This window comes from Mustelus asterias, chromosome 3 (genome assembly GCF_964213995.1).
Source record: "Mustelus asterias chromosome 3, sMusAst1.hap1.1, whole genome shotgun sequence".
Lineage (NCBI taxonomy): Eukaryota > Metazoa > Chordata > Chondrichthyes > Carcharhiniformes > Triakidae > Mustelus > Mustelus asterias.
In genome coordinates, this window is record NC_135803.1 from 16,704,892 (window position 1) to 16,732,754 (window position 27,863).

The following is a 27,863-nucleotide window of genomic DNA, read 5'->3' on the forward strand; positions in this document are numbered from 1 at the left end:
TTGAGTCGATTGGTACGTGACCACAGACTTCTGTATCTTTTTCCCGATGGAAGAAGGTGGAAAAGAGAATGTCCAGGATGCGTGGGGGCCCTTGATTATATTGGCTGCTTTTCCGAGGCAGTGGGAAGTGTGGATAGAGTCAATGGATGGGTTGCACGATGGACTGGACTACGTTCACAACCCTTTATAGAGCCATCAGCTTCCATATTTGACAGAAACTTTCTGAAATGCTTTAGAAATAGGATAGAATTGAAACAGAAGATTGATAGCCCAATAAGTTATGGTGCATCCCGGTTCTATCTAATTAAGGGAGTAGCTGGAGGCAGTGAACGGGTAGTCTTTCACACAATGAGACAAAGCTCGCCCATACCTGCACCAGTATGAACAGTCATGATGTGGAGATGCCGGCGTTGGACTGGGGTAAACACAGTAAGAAGTTTAACAACACCAGGTTAAAGTCCAACAGGTTTATTTGGTAGCAAAAGCTTGTGTGGCTTTTGCTACCAAATAAACCTGTTGACTTTAACCCAGTATGAACAAACACGTCTACTTTGTCATGTACATGAGTATGCAAATTCCAGGCTCGATAAGGAAGTAGGGTGTGTGTGATGTGCTGCAGTGCAGATTGCAGTCAGATGCTTGACCTGGATGCTGCATACGTTCCTCATCTGACAAAGTGACTCCGGCAATCCTAGGAAAACCATGGGAAGATTATTTTTCCTGGTTTTTGTGACAGCTGTCGCGGTCTCAGGTTCCGCAGGGCGATATTATCCCGGGTGAGAATTCCCCTGAATGTGCCATGATGGAAAGAGGGGCGGGGGGGAATCTACCTCGTAAACTAAATCTGACAATTTACTTTCCGTTTGGTTGACAGGGATAAAGTTTTGCGTCTGTGGCCGGAAAATGAACAGCACCTGCAGTTTATAAGGAATGTGTCCAGTTCTGTGAAGGTATGATTTGTTGTTGCTAATTCACACACCACTATTTAATGGAGTTTGATTGAATGAAGCCATTAATTGTGTTATTGATGTGTGCGCAGGTTGATTTTTGGCAGCCAGATTCAGTCGAGCTGGTGACCACAAACAGGAGAGTGGATTTCAGGGCCCTTGCTGATTGGGTCTCGGATGTCCAGGCTGGACTGGAGAAGATTGGATTGAAATATGAGTCAGTTTCAGATCCTGTATTGACTTTTGCTGAGAATTATAATCATATAAGTAGACCTTTTTTAATTAAAAGAGAGGCTGACATTGTATCTTTTCAGGCTATTAACTGAGAATCTGCAGATCTTGATTGAGAACCAGTTTGACCACAAGGAATCCCGATCACTCAGCTATGATTATGAAAGTTATCATAGTTGGGAGCAGGTAAATATGAAAGTGTTTATTTTTTTTTGTCGAAGTGCTCCTTCAAATGTTTGCCAGTTTTAGGACCTTTAAGTAGGAGTAGGTCCATTCGACCTCTTGAGATGGTTTTGCCAACCAGTTAGATCTGTATCATTGTGTTATTTATATGTGGAAATGCCAGCGTTGGACTGGGGTATACACAGTAACAAGTCTCACAACACCAGGTTAAATTCCAACTGGTTTATTTGGAATCACGAGCTTTTGGAGCGCTGCTCCTTCATCAGGTGAGTGGAGAGTTGGGTTCACAAACACGGCATATATAGACAGAGACGCAATTGCTAGATAGGGGCAAAAGTTTTTAAAGGGAATATTAGGGGGGGCTTCTTCACATAGAGAGTGGTGGGAGTGTGGAATGAGCTGCCAGATGAAGTGGTGAATGCAGGCTCACTTTTAACATTTAAGAAAAACTTGGACAGGCACATGGATGAGAGGGGTGTGGAGGGATATGGTCCAGGTGCAGGTCAGTGGAACTAGGCAGAAAAATGGTTCGGCACAGCCAAGAAGGGCCAAAAGGCCTGTTTCTGTGCTGTAAAGTTCTATGGTTCTACGGTTCTATAATGGTTGGAATGCAAGTCTTTACAGGCAATCAAGTCTTTACAAGTACAGACAATGCGAGTGGAGAGAAGGATAGTCACAGGTTAAAGAGGTGTGAATTGTCTCAAGCCAAGACAGTAAGTAGGATTTTGCAAGCCCAGGCCAAATGGCAGGGGTTGCACGTAGTGTATCGCTTCTCGGCCTTTTGGCTAAGATCAAGTGTGCTCTGCTGATGCTGCACTTGGTTGAGGTCATTGGGTTGCATTTAAGCTTCATTTTCAGATGAAGCAATTTTTAAAAGTGGCATCTCGGCCTTTTGGCTAAGATGCAAATGAGATCAAGCCTGGGGGGGGGAGGGGAGGGGAGGGGAGGGGAGGGGAGGGGAGGGGAGGGGGGGGGGGGAGACGTCTGCCTACTCCAATCAGCTTGGCTCATGTAGATCAGGCCCAAGACAGGGTAAAGGGTTGCATACCCTGTCTTGTCAGCTTGGATCGGAAATGTCTCAACTTGTTGAGACTCTAAATTGGTCTTGATTTGGTTGAATTGGAAAAGTATTTTTAAAAAATCATGAACCCAAGATCCCGGTTGAGGCCGTCCTTATATCACTGCCCTCATGTTACACTATGTGTAACCCCCACCATTTTGCCTGGGCTTGCAAAATCCTACTAATTATCCTGGCTTGTGACAATTCCACCTCTTTAACCTGTGATTATCCCTCTCTCCACTCACATTGTCTGTACCTGTAAAGATTTGATTACCTGTAAAGACTTGCATTCCAACCGGGGGGGTGGGGGTGGGGGGGGGGGGGTGGAGAGAAGGAGAGCTGGATTGGAGAAGTGGAAAAATAGAAGTGAGAAAGAAGGATGATAAGATGAAACAAAATGGAATAAAGAAAAAATGGAAATGGGGTGAAGGTGGAAGAGAAAGTTTATGCTCTGAAGTTGTTGAACTCAATGTTCAGTCTGGAAGGCTGTAAAGTGCCCATTCGGAAGATGAGATGCTGTTCCTCCAGTTTGCGTTGAGGTTCGCTGGAACATTGCAAAAGGCCAAGGACGGACATGTGGACAGGATGAAGGAATGAAATGTATGTTAGTCGGTAGCCCTGAAATCTGTTAATGTAATATTAATTCCTGACTATCTCAATTCATGTTAATAATCATGATAACAATGTTTGTTCTTGGAAAAATACTAAGCAAATTGATCCAGCCATATGAATTGGACTTGACCGTATGAATTAACTATGCCTTAAGTGCTCTGAGATCTTTTCCACAGACCTCTTAATAATGACAGCTGTAACATTAGGGATTCACAAAGTGGATTAAGTACTTGTGAAGTGTCGTCATTGTTGTAATGTCGGAAATGCGGGAGCCAATTTCTCTACAGCAAACTTCCTCAAACAGCAAAGTAATAAATGAACAGATCATCTGTTTTAGTTGCTGGTTGATGGATAAATGTTGGTTAAAGCAAAGGGGGCATTCACCTGTCCTGGTTCAAATGTTTGACAACCACTTATGAGACAGATGGGGCTTAGTTTAATGCCTCACCCAAAAGATGACACTTCTGACAGGAGAGCACTCCCTGTGTACTGCTCTGGAAAATCAGCCTGGATTATGTACATGTGGGCGACCTTACCATTGCGCCCCATCGGCTGATGGGTGGGGCGAGCCAGTAAGATCGTGTGCGAGCCGAGAAATCAGGTTCCCGTCTGATTTCTCACCTTTCACGATCTTACCGGCACCAGATATCCAGCGTGGCTAGCCTCGAGCCCATTTCCCAGCAATAAATTATGGTGAGCTGTCTTCTTGAGCCGCTGCAGTTCCTGCGGTGTATGTACACCCACAGTGCTATGAGGGAGAGGATTCCATCATTTTGATCCAGCGATAGTGAAGGAACGGTGAATATGTCCAAGACAGGATGGTGAGCAACTTGGAGGGGAGCCTCCAATAGGTGGTGTTCAGTAAGGACATGCAACAACACCTCCTCCACGATCATCCTCAACACTGATGCCCCACAAGGCTGTGTCCTCAGCCTCCTACTATACTCCTTACGCACCTATGACTGTGTGGCCAAATTCCCCTCCAACTCGATTTTCAAGTTTGCTGACGATACCACTGTAGTGGGTCGGATCTCAAACAATGACGAGACAGGGTACAGGAATGAGATAGAGAATCTGGTGAACTGGTGCGGCAACAATAATCTCTCCCTCAATATCAACAAAACGAAGGAGATTGTCATCGACTTCAGGAAGCGTAGAAGAGAACATGCCCCTGTTTACATGAATGGGGACAAAGTGGAAAGGGTTGAGAGCTTCAAGTTTTTAGGTGTCTAGATCACCAACAATCTGTCTTGGTCCCCCCATGCTGACACTATAGTTAAGAAAGCCCACCAATGCCTCTACTTTCTCAGAAGACTAAGGAAATTTGGCATGTCAGCTACGATTCTCACCAACCTTTACAGATGCACCATAGAGAACATTCTTTCTGGTTGTATCACAGCTTGGTATGGCCCCTGCTCTGCCCAAGACCGCAAGAAACTACAAAAGGTCGTGAATGTAGCCCAATCCATCACGCAAACCAACCTCCCATCCATTGACTCTGTCTACACTTCCTGCTGCCTTGGCAAAGCAGCCAACATAATTAAGAACCCCACGCACCCCGGACATTCTCTCTTCCACTTCCGTCGGGAAAAAGAAACAAAAATTTGAGATCACATGCCAACCAACTCAAGAACAGCTTCTTCCCTGCTGCCATCAGACTTTTGAATGGACCTACCTCGCACTAAGTTGATCTTTCTTTGCACCCGAGCTATGACTGGAACATTACATTCTGCACTCTCTTGTTTCCTTCTCTATGAACGGTATGCTTTGTCTGTATACCGCGGAAGAAACAATACTTTTCACAATATGCTAATACATGTGACAATAATAAATCAAATCAAATCAATCCCAGGTATCTGCTGCCCTTGTCCTCTAGATAGTAAATGGTTGGGGATTTGGAAGGTCCTGCCTGAGGAATCTTGTTGAGTTTCTGAAGTGCATCTTGTAGATGGTACACACTGCTGCCACTGTTCGGGGGCGGGACGGGGGGGGGGGGGGGGGTGGTGGAGGATTGAATGCTTGTGGAAAGGAAAGCAATTATCCTGGATGGTATCAAGCCTTTTGGTATCCTGCTTTATCCTGGATGGTATCAAGCTTTTTGAATGTTGCTGGAGTTGCACTCATCCAGACAAGTGGAGCGTAGTCTATGACACTTCTGACTCATGGTGGACAGGCTTTGGGGAGTCAGGAGGTGAGTTACTCGCCCCAGGATTCCTAGCCTTTGACCTCGTCTAGTAGCCATGGTATTTATATGGCTAGTCCAGTTTCGTTTCTGGTCAATGGTGACCCCCAGGATGTTGAGAGTGGGAAAATTCAGTGATGCTAATGCCATTGAGAATCAAGGAACAATGGTTAAATCCTCTCTTTTTGGAGATGTTCATTACCTGCCACTTATAGTGGAATGTTACCAGCCACTTGTCAGCCCAAGCCTGCATATTGTCCAGATCTTGTTGCATTTGGACGTGAACTTCTTCAGTATCTGAGGAGTCATGAATGGTACTGAACATTGTGCAATCATCAATGAACATCCCCACTTCTGACCTTATGATGGCTGGAATTGCGGATAGCGAAGAGCATTGTCGGGCAATACAGCAGGATATAGATAGGCTGGAAAATTGGGCGGAGAGGTGGCAGATGGAATTTAATCCGGATAAATGCGAAGTGATGCATTTTGGAAGAAATAATGTAGGGAGGAGTTATACAATAAATGGCAGAGTCATCAGGAGTATAGAAACACAGAGGGACCTAGGTGTGCAAGTCCACAAATCCTTGAAGGTGGCAACACAGGTGGAGAAGGTGGTGAAGAAGGCATATGGTATGCTTGCCTTTATAGGATGGGGTATAGAGTATAAAAGCTGGAGTCTGATGATGCAGCTGTATAGAACGCTGGTTAGGCCACATTTGGAGTACTGCGTCCAGTTCTGGTCGCCGCACTACCAGAAGGACGTGGAGGCATTGGAGAGAGTGCAGAGAAGGTTTACCAGGATGTTGCCTGGTATGGAGGGTCTTAGCTATGAGGAGAGATTGGGTAGACTGGGGTTGTTCTCCTTGGAAAGACGGAGAATGAGGGGAGATCTAATAGAGGTATACAAGATTATGAAGGGTATAGATAGGGTGAACAGTGGGAAGCTTTTTCCCAGGTCGGAGGTGACGATCACGAGGGGTCACGGGCTCAAGCTGAGAGGGACGAAGTATAACTCAGACATCAGAGGGACGTTTTTTACACAGAGGGTGGTGGGGGCCTGGAATGCGCTGCCAAGTAGGGTGGTGGAGGCAGGCACGCTGACATCGTTTAAGACTTACCTGGATAGTCACATGAGCAGCCTGGGAATGGAGGGATACAAACGATTGGTCTAGTTGGACCAAGGAGCGGCACAGGCTTGGAGGGCCGAAGGGCCTGTTTCCTGTGCTGTACTGTTCTTTGTTTTTTGTTCTTTGTTCTTTGAAGGTAATTGATGAAGTAACTGAAGATGGTTGGACCTGGGACTATCTTATCCTGAGAAACTCCTATAGAGATGTCTTGGAGCTGAGATGATTGACCTCCAATCACCACAACCATCTTCCTTTGTGCCAGGTATGACTCCAACCAATGGATGGTTTTCCCCCGATTTCCATTGACTCCAGTTTTGCTACGGCTCCTTGATGCCACACTCAGTCAAATGCTGCCTTGATGTCACAGACAGTCACTCTCACCTCACCTCCGTTGTTCAACTCTTTTGTCCATGTTTGAACCAAGGCTGTAATGAGGTCAGGTGTTGAGTGATCCTGGCAGAACCCAAACTGAGTGTCCATGAACAGGTTATTGCAGAGTAAATATCACTTGATAGTGCTGTTGATGACCCCTTCCATCACTTTATTGATGATCGAGAGTTGAGTGATGGGGCAGTAATTGGCCGAGTTGGACTTGTCCTATTTCCTGTGTACAGGGTATGCCTGGGCAATTCTCTGCATTGCTGGGTAAATGCCACTGTAGTAACTATACTGGAAGAGCTTGGCGAGGGGTGCGGAAAGTTCTGGAGCACAAGTCTTCAGTACTGTTGCCAGAATGTTGTCAGGGCCCATAGTCTTTGTGGTATACAGTGCTTTCAGCTGTTTATTGATATCACGTGGAGTGAATTGAATTGGCTGAAGGCAAACATCTGTGAAGCTAACGACCTCGGGAGGAGACCAAGATGGGTCATGCACTCAGCACATCTGGCTAAAGATTGTTCCAAATGCTCCAGCCTTATCTTTTGCACTGATGCTCCTCCATCATTGAGGTTGGAGATATTTGTGGAACCTCCTCTTCCAGTGAGTTGTTTAATTGATAACTGGATAAAAGCAAATTACTGTGGATGCTGGAATCTGAAACCAGATGGTCCTTTTAGCTTTGACAAAAGGTTATCTGGACTCGAAACATCAGCTCTTTCCTCTCCTTACAGATGCTGCTAGACCTGCTGAGACTTTCCAGCATTTTCTCTTTTGGTTTAATTGACCACCATCATTCATGGCTGGATGTGGCAGGACTGCAGAGCTTAACCTGGTCCATTGGTTGCAGAATTGCTTAGCTCTGTCTATTAGCACGGTGGCACAGTGGTTAGCACTGCTGCTTCACAGCGCCAGGGACCCGGGTTCGATTCCTGGCTTGGGTCACTGTCTGTATGGAGTCTGCACATTCTCCCCGTGTCTGCGTGGGTTTCCTCCGGGTGCTCTGGTTTCATAGAAACATAGAAAAACTATAGCACAATACAGGCCCTTCAGCCCACAAAGTTGTGCCGAACATGTCCCTACCTTAGCGATTACTAGGCTTACCTATAACCCTCTATCTTACTAAGTTCCATGTACTTATCTAAATGTCTCTTAAAAGACCCTATCGAATCCACCTCCACCACCATTGCTGGCAGCCGATTCCACGCACCCACCACCTTCTGAGTGAAAAACGTGCTACCAATGGTGTAACATCTTTTGATTTTGATTTGATTTGATTTATTATTGTCACTGTATTAGTATACAGTGAAAAGTATTGTTTCTTGCGCGCTATACAAACAAAGCATACCATTCATAGAGAAGGAAATGAGAGAGTGCAGAATGCAGTGTTACAGTCATAGCTAGGGTGTAGAGAAAGATCAACTTAGTGCGAGATAGGTCCATTTTAAAGTCTGATGGCAGCAGGGAAGAAGCTGTTCTTGAGTCAGTTGGTACTGCAATAAGTCTTTGGAGGTAGAAGTCCCTTCACCGAAACCCCTTTATTTACAATTCCAACAGCAGTACAGAGTGCTATCAGTGAGCAGTCTATCTTCGGGAGTGCCAGAGGAACTGACACTCCCTGTTAAATACAAGGGAAAGACTCCCTGATTGACTCATCAATTGACTCCTTAATCAGGGAGTTCATGTTCCAATAGTTCAACCTCAGTGGCCTGATTGAAGTCATTACAGGTACATGTCCTCATACTTTTGTATCTTTTTCCTGACGGAACAAGGTGGAAGGGAGTATATCCGGGTACATCTGGTAAAGACCCTCCCGCTCTTTACCCAATGAGTGGTGGGATTGGAACTCAGTACCACAGGGAATGGTTGAAACCAATAGTATTGATGCATTATAAAGGAAACTAGGCAAGCGCATGAGGAAGAAGGAATTAGAGGCCTATGATGATGCATCTAAATAAGGATGGGAGGAGTTTCGTGTACGGCATAAACATTGCCCTTGACTCTCTGAATTGAATGACCTGCTTTCTATGGCATATGTCCTGTATAATTCCTTGAATATGCAAAAGAGCAGAGGTCAAGGAAAGGAATTTTCCGGGAGGATATGGGACTGGAGGAGATTGCAGTTGGGTAATCGGGATAAGGCATACATTAATGAACACGGGAGTAATGGGCTTTATGGATAAGATGTATTCACACATTTTCCTTTTACCAGCAAAATATATATACGCACAGTATTCAAAGTATTTCCAGTGGCTGTTAAGACTTGATAATGAATTGCAGATTGAATCTTGGACTGCGACCATGGCCAATGAAAACCCAAACTTGATTTCTCGGCTTGAAATTGGACGGAGCTATGAGGGTCGACCCATCTATCTCCTCCAGGTAAGATCACGTCTTCCATTTTTAGTTTTTTGTTGCGATAGTTTCTGATCTCTCTGCCCCACCCTGCTCAGACACATCAGAAGTGAGTCACATGCTTTGAGAAACTGTGATTGCCCCGATATAGTGTGATATAGAATATAGAATGATAGTGTATGTGTATGTGTCAATCTCTTGTTACAGGTTGGCAACAGAACAGGTTCTTTGAAGCCTGCCATCTTCTTGGATTGTGGAATGCATGCCAGGGAGTGGATTTCTCCAGCATTTTGCCAGTGGTTCGTGAAAGAGGTCAGTCATGGAAACTCATCTATTTGGGGATTTTGTTTTTGGAATTGATAATGAGAAACATGCTCCAGTGATGTTCAACGAAACAATGGCTTTTACATTCCACAGGCTGTTGAAAATTTTGGAACAAGCTCAACCCTGAACATTCTTATCAATGAACTGGATTTTCTGGTTGTCCCTGTCATAAATGTAGATGGCTATGCTTACTCTTGGACCAAGGTAAGACTCAGATATGTAAAGTATTTTGGAAGGTAATAGTTTCTGTAGCATGTATTATGGTGATATAAAGGCACAAATCACTCATAAGGGATTGAGTAAACATGTAAATAAGGACATAAGGACATAAGAACTAGGAGCAGGAGTAGGCCATCTGGCCCCTCACGCCTGCTTCGCCATTCAATAAGATTATGGCTAATCTTTTTGTGGACTCAGCTTGTGGACCTCAGGCCACAATCAGATCAGCCATGATATTATTAAATGTCGCAGCAGGCTCGAGAAGGGGCCAAGTGGCCTACTCCTGCTCCTAACTCCGATGTTCCTCTGTTGCTTCACAAACGTCAATCAGGTCACCCTTCAGTTTTTGCTTTTCTAGAGACAGGTTCCCCACACTGTTCAAACTTTCCTGGATGGTTAAATGTTCTCAGCTGTGGTAAATCATTGTTGGGCCTTCTCCAGGGCACAGTGTTTTGTATAGATGTATCATAGAGGAAACTAGACAAGCGCATGAGGAAGAAGGAATTAGAGGCCTACGATGGTGCATTTAAATAAGGATGGGAGGAGTTTCATGTATCGTATAAACAATGGCCTTGACTATTTTGAGTTGAATGACCTGTTTTCTATGGTGTATATCCTGTACAATTCCTTGAATATGCAAAAGGCCAGAGGTCAAGGAAAGGAATTTTCAGGGAGGATATGGGACTGGAGGAGCACTGCTCCCTTACAGCACCAGGGATCCGGGTTTGGTTCCTGGCTTGGGTGACTGTCTGTGCGGAGTCTGCACGTTCTCCCCGTGTCTGCATGGGTTTCCTCCGGGTGCTCCGGTTTCCTCCCACAGTCCGAACGATGTGCTGGTTAGGTGCATTGGCCATGCTAAATTGTCCCTCTGTGTACCTGGAGAGGCGCAGGAGTGTGGCGGCTAGGGGTTATCACAGTAACTTCATTGCAGTGTTAATGTAAGCCTATTTGTGACACTAATAAATAAGTTCATAAGATACAGGAGCAGAATTAGGCCATTCAACCCATCGAGTTTGCTCTGCCATTCGATCATGGCTGATATGCTCCTCATCCCCATTTTCCTGCCTTCTCCCCATAACCTTTCAACCCATTACCAATTAAAAATCTGTCTAACTCCTCCTTAAATTTACTCACTGTCCCAGCATCCACCGCAATTTGGGGTAGCGAATTCCACAGATTCACAACCTTTTGTGAGAAGTAGTTTCTCCTCAACTCTGTTTTAAATTTGCTGCTCCTTATCCTAAGACTATAACCTCTCATCCTAGAATGCCCCACAAGAGGAAGCATCCGCTCCACATCTACTTTATCCATACCTTTTATCATCTTGTATACTTCAATTTGATCTCCCCTCATTCTTCTAAATTCCAGAGAGTATAGGCCTAAACTGTTCAATCTCTCTTCATACGACAAACCCCTTATCTCTGGAATCAATCTAGTGAACCTCCTCTGAACTGCCTCCAATGCCGCTACACCTTTCCTCAAATAAGGGGACCAAAACTGTGCAAAATACTCCAGGTGTGATCTCACCAGTGCCTTGTATAGTTGCGACAATACTTCCTTACCTTTGTATTCTATTCCTTTAGCTATAAATGCCAACATTCCACTTGCTTTCTTTATTATCTGCTGTACCTGCATGCTAGTTTTCTGTGACTCATGAACAAAGACAGTGGGATCCCTCTTCACCAGAGCACCCCGAAGTTTCTCCCCATTTAGACACTAAGTCACCTTCCCATTTTTCCGACCAAAATACATGACCTCACACTTATCCACATTAAACTCCATCTGCCACATTTTGGCCCACTCTCCTAGCCTATCTATATCCATTTGTAAGGTTCATATTTCCTCATTGCAACTAATTGTCTTGCCTATTTGTGCGTCATCTGCAAATTTGGCTGTAGATCCTTCTATCCCTGTATCCAAGTCATTAATATAGATTGTAAATAGCTGGGGCTCAAGGACCGAACCCTGTGGCACCTCCACTAGTTACATCCTGCCATCCAGAAAAAGAACCGTTTATCCCGACTCTCTGTCTTCTGTCCATCAGCCAGTCACCTTTCCAAGCTAATAAATTACCCCTAATCCCATGTGATCTAACCTTGTGAATTAACCTTTGGTGCGGCATCTTATCAAAGCCTTCTGGAAGTCCAGATATACTACATCTACAGGATCTTCATTATCCACTAAATAAACACTAATAAATAAACAAACAAATAAACCTAGCCACCCGCTCACCATAACCCTTAATTACTTAACTGTTCAAAGATTTATCTATGGTTGCCTTAAAAACATTCAACGAGGTCGCCTCAACTGCTTACTGGGCAGGGAATTCCACAGATTCACAACCCTTTGGGTGAAGAAGTTCCTCCTCAACTCATTCCTAAATCCCAATGTATAGTCCCAATCTCTCCTCATAAGCCAATCCTCTCAACTCCGAAACAACCTAAGTGAATCTCCTCTGCACCCCCTCCAGTGCCAGTATATCCTTTCTCAAGTAAGGAGACTAAAACTGTACACAGTACTCCAGGTGTGGCCTCACCAGCAACTCATACAGCTGCAACATAACCTCCCTGTTTTTAAACTCCATCCCTCTGGCAATGAAGAACAGCATCCCATTTGCCTTCTTAATTACCTGCTGCACCTGCAAACCAACTTTTTGTGATTCATGCACAAGGACACCCAGGTCCCTCTGCACAGCAGCATGTGCAATTTTTTTACATTTAAATAATAGTCCATTTTGCTGTTATTCCTACCTCACATTTACCAACATTGTACTCCATCTGCCTGACCCTTGCCCACTCACTTAAACTATCTATATCCCTTTGCAGACTTCCAGTGTCCTCTGCACACTTTGCCCTACCACTCATCTTAGTGTCATCTGTGAACTTTGACACATTATACTTGGTCCCCAACTCCAAATCATCGATATAAATTGTAAACAATTGCGGTCACAACCACTGAGGCACACCACTAGTCACTGATCGCCAACCAGAAAAACACCCATTTATCCCCATTCTCTGCTTTCTGTTAATTAACCAATCCTCTATCCATGCAATACGTTACCTGGAAAGCCATGCACCTTTATCTTCGCAGCAGCCTTATGGTGCGGCATCTTGTCGAATGCCTTCTGGAAATCCAGATATACCACATCAACTGGTTCTCCATTGTCCACTGTGCTCGTAATGTCCTCAAACAATTCCACTAAATGCGTTAAACATGACCTGCCTTTCATGAACCCATGCTGTGTCTTCCCAATGGGACAATTTCTATCCAGATGTCTCATTCTTTCTTCCTTGATGATAGATTCAAGCATTTTCCCTCCTACAGAAGTTAAGCTAACTGGCCTATAGTTACCCGCCTTTTGTCTATCTCCTTTTTTAAACAGTGGCGTCACATTTGCTGTTTTCCAATCTACGGGAACCACCCCAGAGAGTCCAACAAATTTTGGTAAATTATCACGAGTGCATTTGCTATTTTCCCCGCCATCACTTTTAGTACCCTGGGATGCATTCCATCAGGGCCAGGAGACTTGTCTACCTTTAGCCCTATTTCATTGCCCGACACTACTTCTTTAGTGATAATGAGCATTTCTAGGTCCTCACCTGCCATAGCCTCCTGGTCATCAATTTTTGGCATGTTATTTGTGTCTTCCACTGTGAAGACCGACACAAAATACCTGTTCAATGCCTCGACCATTTCCTCATTTCCCGTTATTAAATCCTCCTTCTCATCCTCTTAAGGACCAATGTTTGCCTGAGTCACTCTTTATCATTTTATATATTTGTAGAAACGTTTGCTATCTGTTTTTATATTCTGAGCTAGTTTACTCTCATAATCTATCTTACTCTTCTTTATAGCTTCATTCATGACTTTCTGTTGACCTTTAGAGATTTCCCAATCCTCTAGTTTCCCACTAATCTTTGCCACTTTGCATGCATGTTCTTTCAATTTGATACCCTCCTTTATATCCTTAGATATCCATGGCTGATTATCCCCTTTTCTACAGTTGTGGGTTCATTTATTAAATACAGGCCAAATGCGAACAGATATACCTCGATAGAAAGCTTGAAGTCTACAGCAGCACAGGGACGGCGTGGTGGAAGGGCCAGTGACCCGGGTTAAGTTGTGGCCTCGGGCCACTGTCTGTGTGGAGTTTGCGCGTTCTCCCTGTGTCTGCGTGGGTTTCCTTCAGGTGCTTTGGTTTGACACCGAACCTTATCAGGAGGTATCAGGGCAAATGGCCTAAACCCTGGTCGAAGAGGGAGCTTTTAAGGAACATCTTAAACGAGAAAAGCAAGATAGAGAGGTCGATAAATTTAGGGAGGAAGTTTCAGAATTTATCAGAGAAATGGGGTGACACAATAACGTGCCAAGGAAACAAGGCAATATTTACCACACTATCTAATTTCAAATATTGCACTGAAAGAAAATGGAAATATGGAAGCATAAGACTTTGAGGGTGAGGATATCATCTACCAGAAGGCAAAAAACATTCCAAAATGTTCAATTCCCAGCAAAAATCAGTAGCCAGTAACACTGGAGTTCCATTTTAAGGTATACAAGACCAGTTTGGACAAGCTTAACTGGTACCCCTCATTTCCAGGTTTTGCTGCGCTTTTCTCTTTTATGTATGTGCTTGGCCACTTTGCCCCACCGCAGGATCGGCTTTGGAGGAAGACACGATCCAGGAATCCTGGCTCTGAGTGTGTGGGCACTGATCCCAACAGAAACTTCAATGCCCAATGGTGTGGTAAGTCTCAGCATTTTAACCGACACATTTCTCGATGTGGGGCAGTGTGTTTTTATTTGTGATGATCAAAATTAAATATTGAGGACCTAATTCTCTTTCAATATTGCTTTTCGCTCACAGTGTCAGCGCCAAGGGTCCCATAGAAAATTGTGAATGATGATATTCTGTGACTATTGAGTTTTGCTCAATCTTGTTCCATTTAGTGGCACACACTGTAATGGGAGAAAGTTACGTGGTGGGCCTCCATTGAGGCTAGCAGTCTCAACAGTGGAGTTCAGGCTGTGTGATATCAGTAAAACTGGAGTTAAGCATTATAAAGTAGTTGAATACAATTGCACAGTGGCACAGTGGTTGGCACTGCTGCCTCACAGCACCAGGAACCTGGGTTCGATTCCCGGCTTGGGTCACTGTCTGTGCGGAGTCTGCACGTTCTCCCTGTGTCTGCCTGGGTTTCCTCCGGGTGCTCCAGTTTCCTTCCACAGTCCGAAAGACGTGCTGGTTAGGTGTATTGGCCATGCTAAATTCTCCCTCAGTGTATCCGAACAGGCGCCGGAGTGTGGCGACTAGGGGATTTTCACAGTAACTTCACTGCAGTGTTAATGTAAGCCGACTTGTGACAATAATAAATAAACTTTGAACTTTACATCAGTTAAAGGGGATCATTGGATCTGACATGGACTTGCTGCCACTTTGAACTCTAGCTGGGCTGTGGGCTAGACTGAGTTGGAGATTAGGTCTGAGGTGTTTTACCTACTGAGGCTCAATTCCCTTGGAAATCATGTGGAGTGGCTGGCAAGTAACTCCCAGCCAATGGAAATTTATCTGGTTGACGGCTGCTGCCAAAAGGGGCAAGGACACTTGTCCCTGTTGCGTGCTCAGGAGAACTGGATATAATCATTGGCCGCAGGATATGATGGCTCGAGGACAAGTAAGTAATGTCAGGCATGCCAACTGCCTACCTGCCTGGTGTCCACCAGGTGTATAGAATTATCACAGAATCATAGAATCCCTGCTGTGCAAAGGGAGGCCATTCAGCCCATTGAGCCTGCGCCGATTACAATCCCAGCTCGGCCCTATCCTCATAACCACACGTATTTATCCTGATAATCCCCCTGACACTAAGGGAGAATTTAGCATGGCCAATCAATTTAACCCGCGCACGTTTGGAGTGTGGGAGGAAATTGGAGCACCTGAAGGAAACCCACGCAGACACGGGGAGAATGTGCAGACTCCACACAGTCACCCAAGGCCAGAACTGAATATAAGTCCCTGGCGCTGTGAGGTAGCAGCGCTAACCACTGTGCTACCGTGCTACCCAATCATTCCAGATGTGTTAAAGCATGGCTGTGTTACTTTGTCTACTCTGCTCCGTCAATGTATCTCAGCCCTAAAGAGACATTGATAGGATGCAGAGCTGGGCCGAAAAATGGCAGATGGAGTTTAACCCTGATAAGTGTGAGGTGATTCATTTTGGTAGGACAAATTTGAATGCGGATTACAGGGTCAACGGCAGTGTTCTGAGGAATGTGGAGGAACAGAGAGATCTTGGGGTTCATATCCAAAGATCTCTGAAGGTTGCCATTCAAGTGGATAGAGCCGCGAAGAAGGCCTATAGTATGTTAGCGTTTATTAACAGGGGGTTTGAGTTTAAGAGCTGTGTTTGGGACAAGTGTCCCTTGCCCCTTTTGGCCCTTAAGAGTTTAAGGGCGGCACGGTAGCACAGTGGTTAGCACTGCTGCTTCACAGCTCCAGGGTCCCGGGTTCGATTCCCGGCTTGGGTCACTGACTGTGTGGAGTTTGCACATTCTCCTCGTGTCTGCGTGGGTTTCCTCCGGGTGCTCCGGTTTCCTCCCACAGTCCAAAGATGTGCGGGTTAGGTTGATTGGCCAGGTTAAAAATTGCCCCATAGAATCCTAAGTTGCGTAGGTTAGAGGGATTAGCGGGTAAATATGTGGGGGTAGGGCCTGGGTGGGATTGTGGTCGGTGCAGACTCGATGGGCCGAATGGCCTCCTTCTGCACTGTAGGGTTTCTATGGTTTCTATGGTTTCTATGGATTATGCTGCAACTGTACAGGACCTTGGTGAGACCACATTTGGAATATTGTGTGCAGTTCTGGTCACCTCACTATATGAAGGATGTGGAAGCATTGGAAAGAGTGCAAAGGAGATTTACCAGGATGCTGCCTGGTTTGGAGGGTAGGTCTTATGAGGGAGCTAGGGCTTTTCTCTTTAGAGCGGAGGAGGATGAGAGGCGACTTAATAGAGGTTTATAAGATGATGAGGGGGATAGATAGAGTGGACGTTCAGAGACTGTTTCCTTGGGTGGATGTAGCTATTACTAGGGGGCATGACTATAAGGTTCATGGTGGGAGATACAGGAAGGATGTCCGAGGAAGGTTCTTTCTCTCAGAGAGTGGTTGGGGTGTGGAATGGACTGCCTGCTTTGATAGTGGAGTCGGACACTTTAGGAACCTTCAAGCAGCTATTGGATAGGCACATGGAGCACACCAGAATGATAGGGAGTGGGATAGCTTGATCTTGGTTTTGGACAAAGCTCGGCACAACATCGAGGGCCGAAGGGCCTGTACTGTGCTGTACTGTTCTATGTTCTATGTTTTATGTTCTAAACTCAGAAAAGCTTTTAGGGCGGCATGGTAGCACAGTGGTTAGCACTGCTGCTTCACAGCTCCAGGGACCTGGGTTCGATTCCCAGCTTGGGTCACTGTCTGTGTGGAGTTTGCACATTCTCCTCGTGTCTGCGTGGGTTTCCTCCGGGTGCTCCGGTTTCCTCCCACAGTCCAAAGATGTGCGGGTTAGGTTGATTGGCCATGCTAAAATTGCCCCTGGGATGCGTAGATTAGAGGGATTAGCGGTAAAATATGTAGGGATATGGGCGTAGGGCCTGGGTGGGATTATGGTCGGTGCAGACTCGATGGGCCGAATGGCCTCTTTCTGTACTGTAGGGTTTCTATGATTCTATGATTTCTAGTCCGGGCCTGGTATTGCATGTTTCATTTTCCACACCAACTTTGGTCTTGTCTGTGACATTGTCAATTTACTGTTGCATTATGAACAGTTAATGGTACTGACCCATGTCCTCCAGCGATTCATTGAGGCAGAACCTTCAGCCATTAGACAGAGGAGACTTTAAGTGAATCAGGTTGGGTTGGAGTTGACTGCAAGTCTGCAGTTGTCTTACCCACGATGGATACCTCAGGCCACAAGCTTTCTAAAAAAAGCTCAAATATACGGAGGGTGAGGAGGTTGTTATAAGGCTCTCTTCCTCCACCTTGTACATTTAGAGGCAACCTCAATGTTGCACGAGACCCACACTTCAAGTGATGGTTCCTGGGAGACAAAAGGACTGGGTATCCATGATATAAGCACCCAAATTCCCCATCTGCATGCCTGGCATTAGCATGCATCAGTGGTGGGTTGGGGCCAAGGGGGATACAGGGGGAAAGATTCGGCTCTTTATCTGCGATCCACAGCTTATGGTAGAGGTATAGAATGTCAAAAAGTGGAAGGTGACTATCGTAACTGTTCAACACCTGCCTAACCTGCAGGCAAAGGAGCATCAAATGGACCATGTTCTGAAATTTACTGTGGACCAAACGTAGAATCTGAAAAGGAGGTCAAGGCCATTGCAGATTTCATCCGTAACCACAGCTCCACTATCAAGGCCTATCTCACCATCCATTCATACTCCCAGAAATGTATGTTCCCATACTCCTACACCTACTCATTGGCAGTTGACCACGATGAACTGGTAGGTGACTGCATCTCACAAATGAACTCTGAATTAATTAAGGGCATTTATGTAAATTGCTTGTCTACTGTACAAAACTCCTTGCTGCTTGTGCACATCTTTGGACACTAAGGGACAATTTAGCATGGCCAATCCCACTAACTTGCGCATCTTTGGACACTAAGGGGCAATTTAGCATGGCCAATTCACCTAACGTACACATCTTGGGTCACTAAGGGGCAATTTAGCATGGGCAATCCACCTAACCTGCACATCTTTGGAGACTAAGGGGCAATTTATCATGGCCAATCCACCTAACCTGCACATCTTTGGACACTAAGGGACAATTTAGCATGGCTGATCTTCCTAACCTGCCCACCTTTGGACACTAAGGGGCAATTTAGCATGGCCAATCCACCTAACCTGCGCAGCTTTGGACCCTAAGGGGCAATTTAGCATGGGCAATCCACTTAACCTGCACATCTTTGGACACTAAGGGACAATTTAGCATGGCCGATCCACCTAACCTGCACAATTTCAGACACTAAGGGGCGATTTAGCATGGCCAATCCACCCAACCTGTGCAGCTTCAGCCTGCTGCTTCCAAATGTAAGTTGGTGGGCGGGATTTATGGCCTTGTCCGACCAGAGACTGGAAAATTCTGCCTGAGGTCAACGGAACTTCCCATTGTCCGCCCCTTGCCTGCACCGTTTCCTGTGGCGGTAGAATCTCTGATACTTGGAATGCCCTTGCAACCTGTGACTGAATAATTTATATGGGATCTCCTAATTTTTCCTTCTAAAATCTATCGCTTCATGCTTCTCTACATTAAATTTAATCTACCGTGTCTCCACGCATCAGCAATCAGTTCTTCAACAAACGATTTCCAATATATCCTGATTGTGGAAAAGCAGAGCCGTATATATAGCTGCAACACAGAATCTATTTGCCCAAGGGGTGTGGGCTTTCTCCCACAGTAGGTTCCTCCTCCTGATGTCGATCATTGTTCCACTTGCTGTTTAGACAGTGTGGAGATGAAAAAGCAGACACATTGCAGTGCAGAAACAGGAAATCCTTCCCCAGTGTCCTGCATTATAATATTTATTATATTTAGTAATCAGGTTTGTTCATTGGTCTGTCTATTTCAGAATAAACTAGCTTCGGATGCAGTTGAGGCTCTGAGAAGTCTTTATGGAACTCGCTTTGACTTTGGACCTGGATCCAGCACAATGTGTAAGTACTGTTTCATGATCCCAGAGTGAATATTGACGCTGCTCCCAGGCTGCTGATGGATATTTTGTGACAGCCATCCAATCCCGACTTGGGTACTGATGCTGTAATAGTGCTGTGCTGTGCTAAAATACTCAATGTTACTTCGTTCCACAGTTTGCCACCTAGAGAACTAAACATCCTGCTCTCCTTCTTTAGATACATAGCTGACGGACCCTAATGCAGCCAGGTCGTCATGATTGTCTTCCAAACTCCTGGGGCAGAATTTTGTGGTGTGAGAGGTGGTGGTGTGAGGGATGGGGCAACTGTCCATTCTGATGCTCAGTGGTGGCACAGTGGTTAGCACTGCTGCCTCACAGCACCAGGGACACAGGTTCCATTCCGGTCATGGGTCACTGTCTGTGCAGAGTCTGCACGTTCTTCCCGTGTCTGCGTAGGTTTCCTCTGGGTGCTCTGGTTTCCTCCCACAGTCTGAAAGACGTGCTGGTTAGATGCATTGGACATGCTAAATTCTCCCTCAGTGTGCCCGAATAGGCGCTGGAGTGTGGCAGCTGGGGGATTTTCACAGTAACTTCATTACAATGCAGTGTAAGCCTACTTGTGACAATAATAAATAAACTTCAAACTGTTACATTGGGTAATATGGCATCTGGAGAACTTCCCAAGGTCATCATGTCCAAATTGGATATTATGGAAGATGGCTTGTCTCAAAAGTCAAAAGGTCAATTAATATCACTAAAAAGACATTAGAATGGAATTGAATACAGACCAATACACTTTTACAGTTGATGCATGGGCTATATGAGTGGTTGTAATTCATGCTAGGCCACTCCTTCATGAGCAAGGGCAGCATAAAAAGCCACAGCACTGTGGCAGAGCAAGAACTAAGGAGGCTTTATATTCATTCATGAGACATGGGCGTCGCTGGCTGGCCAGCATTTATTGCCCAATCCCTAGTTGCCCCTTGAGAAGGTGGTGGTGAGCTGCCTTCTTGAATTGCTGCAGTCCAGGTGCTCCGGGTTGACCCACAATGCCGCTAGGGAGGGAATTCCAGGATTTTGACCCAGTGACAGTGAAGGAACTGCGATATATTTCCAAGTCAGGATGGTGAGTGGCTTGGAGGGGAACTTGCAGATGGTGGTGTTCCCATGTTTCTGCTGCCCTTGTCCTTCTAGATGGAAGTGGTCGCCGGTTTGGAAGGTGCTGTCTAAGGATCTTTGGTGAATTTCCGCAATGTATCTTGTAGATAGTACACACTGCTGCACGTCGGTGGTGGAGGGAGTGGATGTTTGTGGATGTGGTGCCAATCAAGTGGGTTGTTCTGCCCTGGATGGTATCAAGCTTCTTGACTGTTGTTGGAGCTGCCAATCCTAGAAAATCATAGAGTGCCTACAGTGCAGAAGGAGGCCATTTGGCCCATCGGGTCTGCACCGATCACAGTCCCACCCGGGCCCTATAGCTGTGTGTGGTGGGATAATGTCCTTATTACTTTGAGCAGCTGTGTGATCTTGCAATACTTCCTTGGTTATTATTCAGGGGCTCAGGGCTTGAAGGCCCCTCAGTCAAAGCGGCTACCTTAAAGCTTGGCTGCTGTGCAGATATCCTCATTGAACCATGTGGGACTTTCACTCACATGGAGGCTTCTCCTCTGAGGAGAAGAGGAGGAGCAGGAGGAAGAAGAAGGAAGCTGATCAGAGGCACCAGCAACAAGTCTGGCAACAAATGTGTCAGGAAAAGGCTGAAGGCCAATGAGAGGGGAGTGTGGATGAGGACAGCGACTACTACTGTTGTACGCACTGTTGAGCAGCTAGATGTCAAATCTGAAATTCTTCAGCCAGTTCGCAGCCTCCTTGTCAGCTGGTGCAGGGCAGTGAAGCCCGGCCTGGCACTGTTGCTTTGGGTCAAGGACTGCCTTCAGGTTAAGTTGGGAAGGCCACTCTGTTAGCTATATGCCCTCTGTATCTGACCTGTCATAACCCCAGATAGTGAGATCACCGAGTCACTCTACAGATCCCACAAAGTTGATGTAATCTGCCTACACGCTTACGGGTGGCACGGTGGCACAGTGGTGAGCACTGCTGCCTCACAGCTCCAGGTACCTGGGTTCAATTCCCAGCTTGGGTTACTGTCTGTACGGAGTCTGCACGGCCTCCCCGTGTCTGCATGGGTTTCCTCCGGGTGCTTCGGATTCCTCCCACAATCCAAAGATGTGCGGGTTAGGTTGATTGGGATCCTAAATTACCCCTTAGTGTCCTGGGGTGAGTAGGTTAGAGGGATTAGCGGGGTTAATATGTGGGATTGCTCCATTAAGGGGTGAGATCGTAAAGGGTCACTGGGAAACATTGAAGGATGAGTGTGCCAATGAATCCGAGGGGGGCGGGGGGGTGGGTCACTGGAGAACACAAGTGTGATGTGGAAGAATAGAAAGGACAACAAGTTCTTGGTGTCTGGGTGGGATTGTTGTCGGTGCAGACTCGATGGGCCGAATGGCTTCCTTCTGCACTGTAGCGATTCTGTGGTTTCTATACAGGAAAACCATATCAACGACACTGCCCCAAGATCCAGATTAACTCTGAACTGGTCTCTTTCCCCGTCCATGACCAGCATGGTCGTGCTGTTGAAGTCACCCATGGAGACACAATGGTAATTCTGTCGTTTCCAATCATGATGGTGTCACAGAGATTGGTATCGTTGATGCTGTGATGTCAGTGTGTATATATGTTGCTCAACCATGCTTGTAATCGGGAAGGTGACCAGATCACAGCTGGCGACCTTTAATCTGGATCTTGGATCAATTTTGTGGGATCTGCAGAGTGACTCGATGATCTCGCGCTTCACAGAAATTAAGCTGAAGAATTCTGAGAGCAGGGCAGTTGAAAGTTGCTGTCTGCTCGGGGCTGTTCAGGGACACCGCGATCTGACGATGGATGCGGCAGGCTGGCTGGGGTAGAGGAGGAGGATCATTGGTTTCCTCAGAAGACTCTGGGTCAACCTGGGAGCGCATTGCAGTTTCCTCTGGACAGAATATCTTTGTTGTTGCTCTGCACAACTTTGCTCTGTTAAGGGGTGAGAGCGTAAAGGGTCACCGGGGAACATTGAAGGATGAGTCTGCCAATGAATCCGAGGAGAGGGGGGGCGTGGCGCTGGAGAACACAAGTGTGATGTGGAAGGATAGAAAGGACAGCAAGTTCTTGGTGTCTGAGAGACGAGGACCGCTCTGACCCTGAGGCGTTTCCAATAGTCTTCAAATACACTGCAAAGGAACTGCTCTAAGACCCTTGGCCAGCCCATCGGAAGATCCTCACCGACCTTCTCACGTCTCGTTATGCACACATCTGTCTCAAGGGCCTCTGAGTCTCAGGATGGATAGATAATTGTTTTGCTGCCTGAACAACATAGTCTTCACTCCATTCATAAGTTTCACACAAACATCGAGTGAAAAACAATTTAATCAAGAGCAGCTGAACAACAACACATTCAGGATGCATCGAATGGCCCTTGTGTGTCTCAAGTGTTTTTCTTGTGTTCTTTTCTTGATTGCTGCGTTTTGGTGCTTTATCATCGCTCTGGAGGCAGGATGCTGACTCTGAAGTGCCCTTGCCCTGGTTGACTATTGTGGACATCCTCATCTTATTGGCGATGGTCATTGCCTGGCATCTGCATAGCATCTGTTACTTGCCACTTGTCAGCCCAAGCCTGGGTATTGTCCAGATCTTGTTGCATTTGAACATGGACTGCTTCAATATCTGAGGAGTCGCGAATGGTGCTGAACATTGTGCAGTCATTGGCGAATATCCCGTGTCTGGCTTTCCAATCTCTCAGTGGAGGAAGCCATGCAATCCAAAGACAGGAAGATAGCAGCACTCATGACCTGAAGAGACTCCTCCACTGTACGTGCCAAACCATGGAAACTCCATCAAATCTCCATTTATCTCCTGCTGGACACTTAACATTTACTGCCTGTCTCCATCAATGGGGACAAAGTAGAAATGGTCGAGAGCTTCAAGTTTTTAGGTGTTCAGATCAACAACAACCTGTCCTGGTCCCCCCATGCCGACACTATAGTTAAGAAAGCCCACCAATGCCTTTACTTTCTCAGGATGCGAAGGAAATTTGGCATGTCCGCTACTACTCTCACCAACTTTTACTGATGCACCATAGAAAGCATTTTTTCCGTTTGTATCACAGCTTGGTATGGCTCCTGCTCTGCCCAAGACTGCAAGAAACTACAAAAGTGTCGTGAATGAAGCCCAGTCCATCGCGCAAACCAGCCTCCCACCCATTGACTCTGTCTACACTTCACACTGCCTCGGAAAAGCAGCCAGCACAATCGAGAACCCTACGTAACCCAGACATACTCTCTTCCACCTTCCTCCATTGGGAAAAAGATATAAAAGGCTGAGATCGCGTGCCAACCGGTTCAAGAACAGCTTCTTCCCTGCTGCCATCAGAATTTTGAATGGACCTACCTGGTATTAAGTTGATCTTTCTCTACACCCTAGCTATGACTGTAACACTACATTCTGCACTCTCTCCTTTCCTTCCCTATTAGGGTATTCTTTGTCTGTTTAGCGTGCAAGAAACAATACTTTCATTGTATACTAATACATGTGACAATAATAAATCAAATCAAATCAAATGGTGCACCCTCCAGCGCTTGTCATTTGCCTGGGGTCCAGTAACTGGTTTTTGTTCCACATTCCTCCAGGGTCGGAGGCCTGGAATATCTCTGTCAGCTGCTCCGATGATGGTGCGGTGCTGCACCCAGTTGGTGTGACCGTTTTGCTGGGTATGTGCGATGCACTAAGGTGCCAGTATCAGAGCTGGTGCAAGGTGTAGGGCAAGGCTTGGATAGTGCACCATCTGAGGTCTCCTGCTCCTCATGCCCGCTTCTGCTTCCATTTATGGGACCCACACGCCAAGCTTAAATTTCTGCCTTTAGTGGTGTAACCATAAATCATTAGTCTATCTCTTTTTAAAAATTAATTTGTGGGACATGGGCATCGTTGGGTGGCCAGAATTTATTGCCCATGTCTAGTTGCCCTTGAACTGAGTGGCTTGCTAGGCCATTTCAGAGGACAGCTAAGAGTCAACCACATTGCTGTGTGTCTGGAGTCACATGTAGGCCAGACCAGGTAGGGACGGCAGATTTCCTTCCCTAAAGGACATTAGCGAACCAGATGGATTTTTCCGACAATCGGCAATGGATTCATGGCCATCAGTAGGTTCTTAATTCCAGATTTTTTTATATTGAATTCAAACTCCACCATCTGCCATGGCGGGATTCGAACCCGAATGTGCAGAACATTAGCTGAGTTTCTGGATTAATAGCCTAGTGCTTAACTAAGCCATCGCCTCGAAACAATAAGGGGTAGTGTTGAGTCCTATCTCGCATATTGTATTACAGGCTGGTAGGAAAGGTGATTCTGATCTCAACTCTGCCTAACCAATATAAACATTGAATAGAGCTAAAGCACACCACTCTCACCTGGGGCCTGTGTGTGAGTACTGTGCACTGGTCGGGAACTTCAAGTATGAATGAACTGATCACAGCTGGAGAAAGTGCAAAGTGGGGGTTACATCTTCCCAAATCACTTGAGCAGCCCAGTGTTGCTTCTTGCAATGCCATCTCCACTTGAAACCTGTGCCTGAACAGCAAAGCTACAGCCCGATTCAATGATAATAAAAACAAAAAATGCTGGATTCTCTGATGGAGAGTTGGGCTGTGTGGACTCTTCTCCACTGGAGAGATCCTCGGGTTCTAACTCAGCTGGTCCGGCAGCATCCGTGGAGAGAGAGAGAGTTAACGTTTTGAGTCAGGACGACCCCTCCACGGAACTGAAAAAGGATCAATCGATTTGAAATGTTACCTCCTCTCTCCACAGATGCTGCCAGACCTGCTGAGTTTATCCAGCATTGTCCATTTTTAATTGCAGATTTCCAGCAGCTGCAGTATTTTGGTTTTATTACCTGATTCAATTCACTGCTTCACAAAGGCACCAACTGGATCTAAACACATCAAAGTAGCAGTGACAACTGCTCAGTCTTGAGGGAAATCTTCAACTCCCTGAAGGCACCCATACTTCCCAGCTGAGAGATTTTCTCATCTCAACTATTCCAGAGCTCACCTGGCTAGTCTTCCAGTTATCCCATCCATAAATATAAGGTCACCCACAACTCTGTCACCCATATCCCCATTTATTCCCAAGCCTTGTTCATGCCTCATTGCGATGCTCACTGGTCAACGTTAACTCCAAGGACACTCAATGCCTTCATGTTAGTATCCTCATCCTTGTGTTGTGGTTGTGTAATAGTATTGTCACTGGACTAGTAATCTCGGGTAATGCTCTGGGGTCACAGGGTTAAACCCCGTCACAGCAGATGGTGAAATTTGAATTAAAAAAAATATCTGGAATGAAGAATCTACTGGATAAAAGCAAGTTACTGCAGATGCTGAAATCTGAAACCAAAAGAGAAAATGCTGGAAAATCTCATCAGGTCTGGCAGCATCTGTAAGGAGAGAAAAGAGCTGACGTTTCGGGTCCGGCTGACCCTTTGACATCTGGACTCGAAACGTCAGCTCTTTTCTCTCCTTACAGATGCTGCCAGACCTGCTGAGACTTTCCAGCATTTTCTCTTTTGGATTAAGAATCTACTGATGACCACGAAACCATTGTCGATTGTTGGAAAAACCCATCTGGTTCACTAATATCCTTCAGGGAAGGAAATCTGCTGACCTTACCTTGTCTGGCCTCCATGTGACTCCAGAGCCACAGCAATATGGTTGACTCTTAACTGCCCTCAAGGATGGGTAATAAATGCTGGCCCAGCCAGTGACGCCACACATTCAGTCCAAAGATGTGCGGGTTAGGTTGATTGGCCAGGTAAAAAAAAAAATTGCCCCTTAGAGTCCTGAGATGCGTAGGTTAGAGGGATAAGCGGGTAAAATATGTGGGGGTAGGGCCTGGGTGGGATTGTGGTCGGTGCAGACTCGATGGGCCGAATGGCCTCCTTCTGCACTGCAGGGATTCTATGATTTCTATGATTCTATGATTCCATGAATGAATTTAAAAAAATATTGAAATAATTCTTTCCTTTACAGGAAGTTCACTGATTGCTTACTCCTCCCGGGTCTTAGGGCTTCCCAAGTCTGGCCACCATTCCCAGACTGGTGTGACACCCAACTTCCGCTAGGAGCCCACCTCCCATTTATAAATAGCCCTCTGGGCCTGAAATATGATCATCTATCTAATATCATCTCCGTGCTGACAGAAATCCTGACCAGTAGGGAAGCATCTCAATAAGGATTGTAATGGGAAACCCAGCTTTGTGCATGTCTACATAGGGCGGCATGGTGGCACACTGGTTAGCATTGCTGCTTCACAGCACCAGGGGCCCAGGTTCGATTCCTGGCTTGGGTCACTGTCTGTGTGGAGTCTGCACGTTCTCCCCGTGTCTGCGTGCGCTTCCTCTGGGAGCTTCAGTTTCCCCCACAGTCTGAAAGACATGTTGGTGAGGTGCATTGGTCATGTTAAATTCTCCCTCAATGTACCCAAACAGGCGCCGGAGTGTGGCGACTCAGAGATTTTCACAGTGGCTTCATTGCAGTGTTAATGTAAGCCTACTTGTGACAAATAAATAGACTTTAAACTTTACATTCTATACCATACATTCTACAAAATGGTCTCATTGATTTTTAAAATTCTTTTTCCACCAGATCTTGCCGCTGGTGGTTCAGATGACTGGGTGTATGATCTTGGCATCAAGTATGCGTTCACCTTTGAACTCCGTGACACTGGCAAACATGGCTTCCTGTTGCCTGAATCTGAGATCAGAACAACGTGTGAAGAAACCATGTTGGCAATCAACCACATCGCCTCTTATGTCCTCAACGCTTTGTGTGAACCCAGTGTGTGAACGGATGAAATGTTTCCTGGCTGACCTTCAAGTTGAAGATTCAGAGAATTCAAATCTTCTTTGATGTTGCAGATGGAAGGGTTCAAGATATCTTTTAATGTACCAGCACTTTTCATCTGAATGTACATTCCGAATAGAATAATAAGGGGTGGTGATTTAAGGGGAGGTGATAACCTCGTGGTATTATCGCTCGACTATCAATCCAGAAACTCAGCTGATGTTCTGGGGACCCTCGTTCAAATCCCGCCATGGCAGATGGTGGAATTTAAATTCAATTTTTAAAAAATCTGGAATTAAGAATCTACTGCTGATCGTGTTCAATGTCTATTGCCAGAAAAACCTATCTGGTTCACCAGTGCTCTTTAGGGAAAAATATCTACCATCCTTAGCTGGTCTGGCCTACATGTGACTCCAGAGCCACAGCAATGCCCTCATGAAAATAGGAATGGGCAATAAATGCTGGCCAGGCAGCGATGCCCATTTCCCATGAATGAATAAAAGAAATTTGTCTTGGAATACACAATAATGATTGAATCGACAATGTTCTTCGTACACTTAAAACCATAAGATAATAAAGGAAGCCATTTCGCCCATTGTGCCTGC

General features: G+C 45.8%; 1 protein-coding gene across 1 annotated transcript; it reads left to right on the forward strand.

The window, feature by feature from the left end:
- The first annotated feature begins 585 nt into the window (after positions 1 to 585).
- LOC144483053 (carboxypeptidase B-like) lies at positions 586 to 27,863 on the forward strand. Its single transcript, XM_078201900.1, has 11 exons — positions 586 to 776; positions 875 to 950; positions 1,040 to 1,164; positions 1,262 to 1,364; positions 9,001 to 9,102; positions 9,283 to 9,387; positions 9,493 to 9,603; positions 14,275 to 14,365; positions 17,932 to 18,134; positions 19,262 to 19,346; positions 27,061 to 27,863. Exons 1-11 carry the CDS (start codon positions 703 to 705, stop codon positions 27,258 to 27,260), a joined length of 1,275 nt encoding a protein of 424 aa, XP_078058026.1. The 5' UTR covers positions 586 to 702; the 3' UTR covers positions 27,261 to 27,863.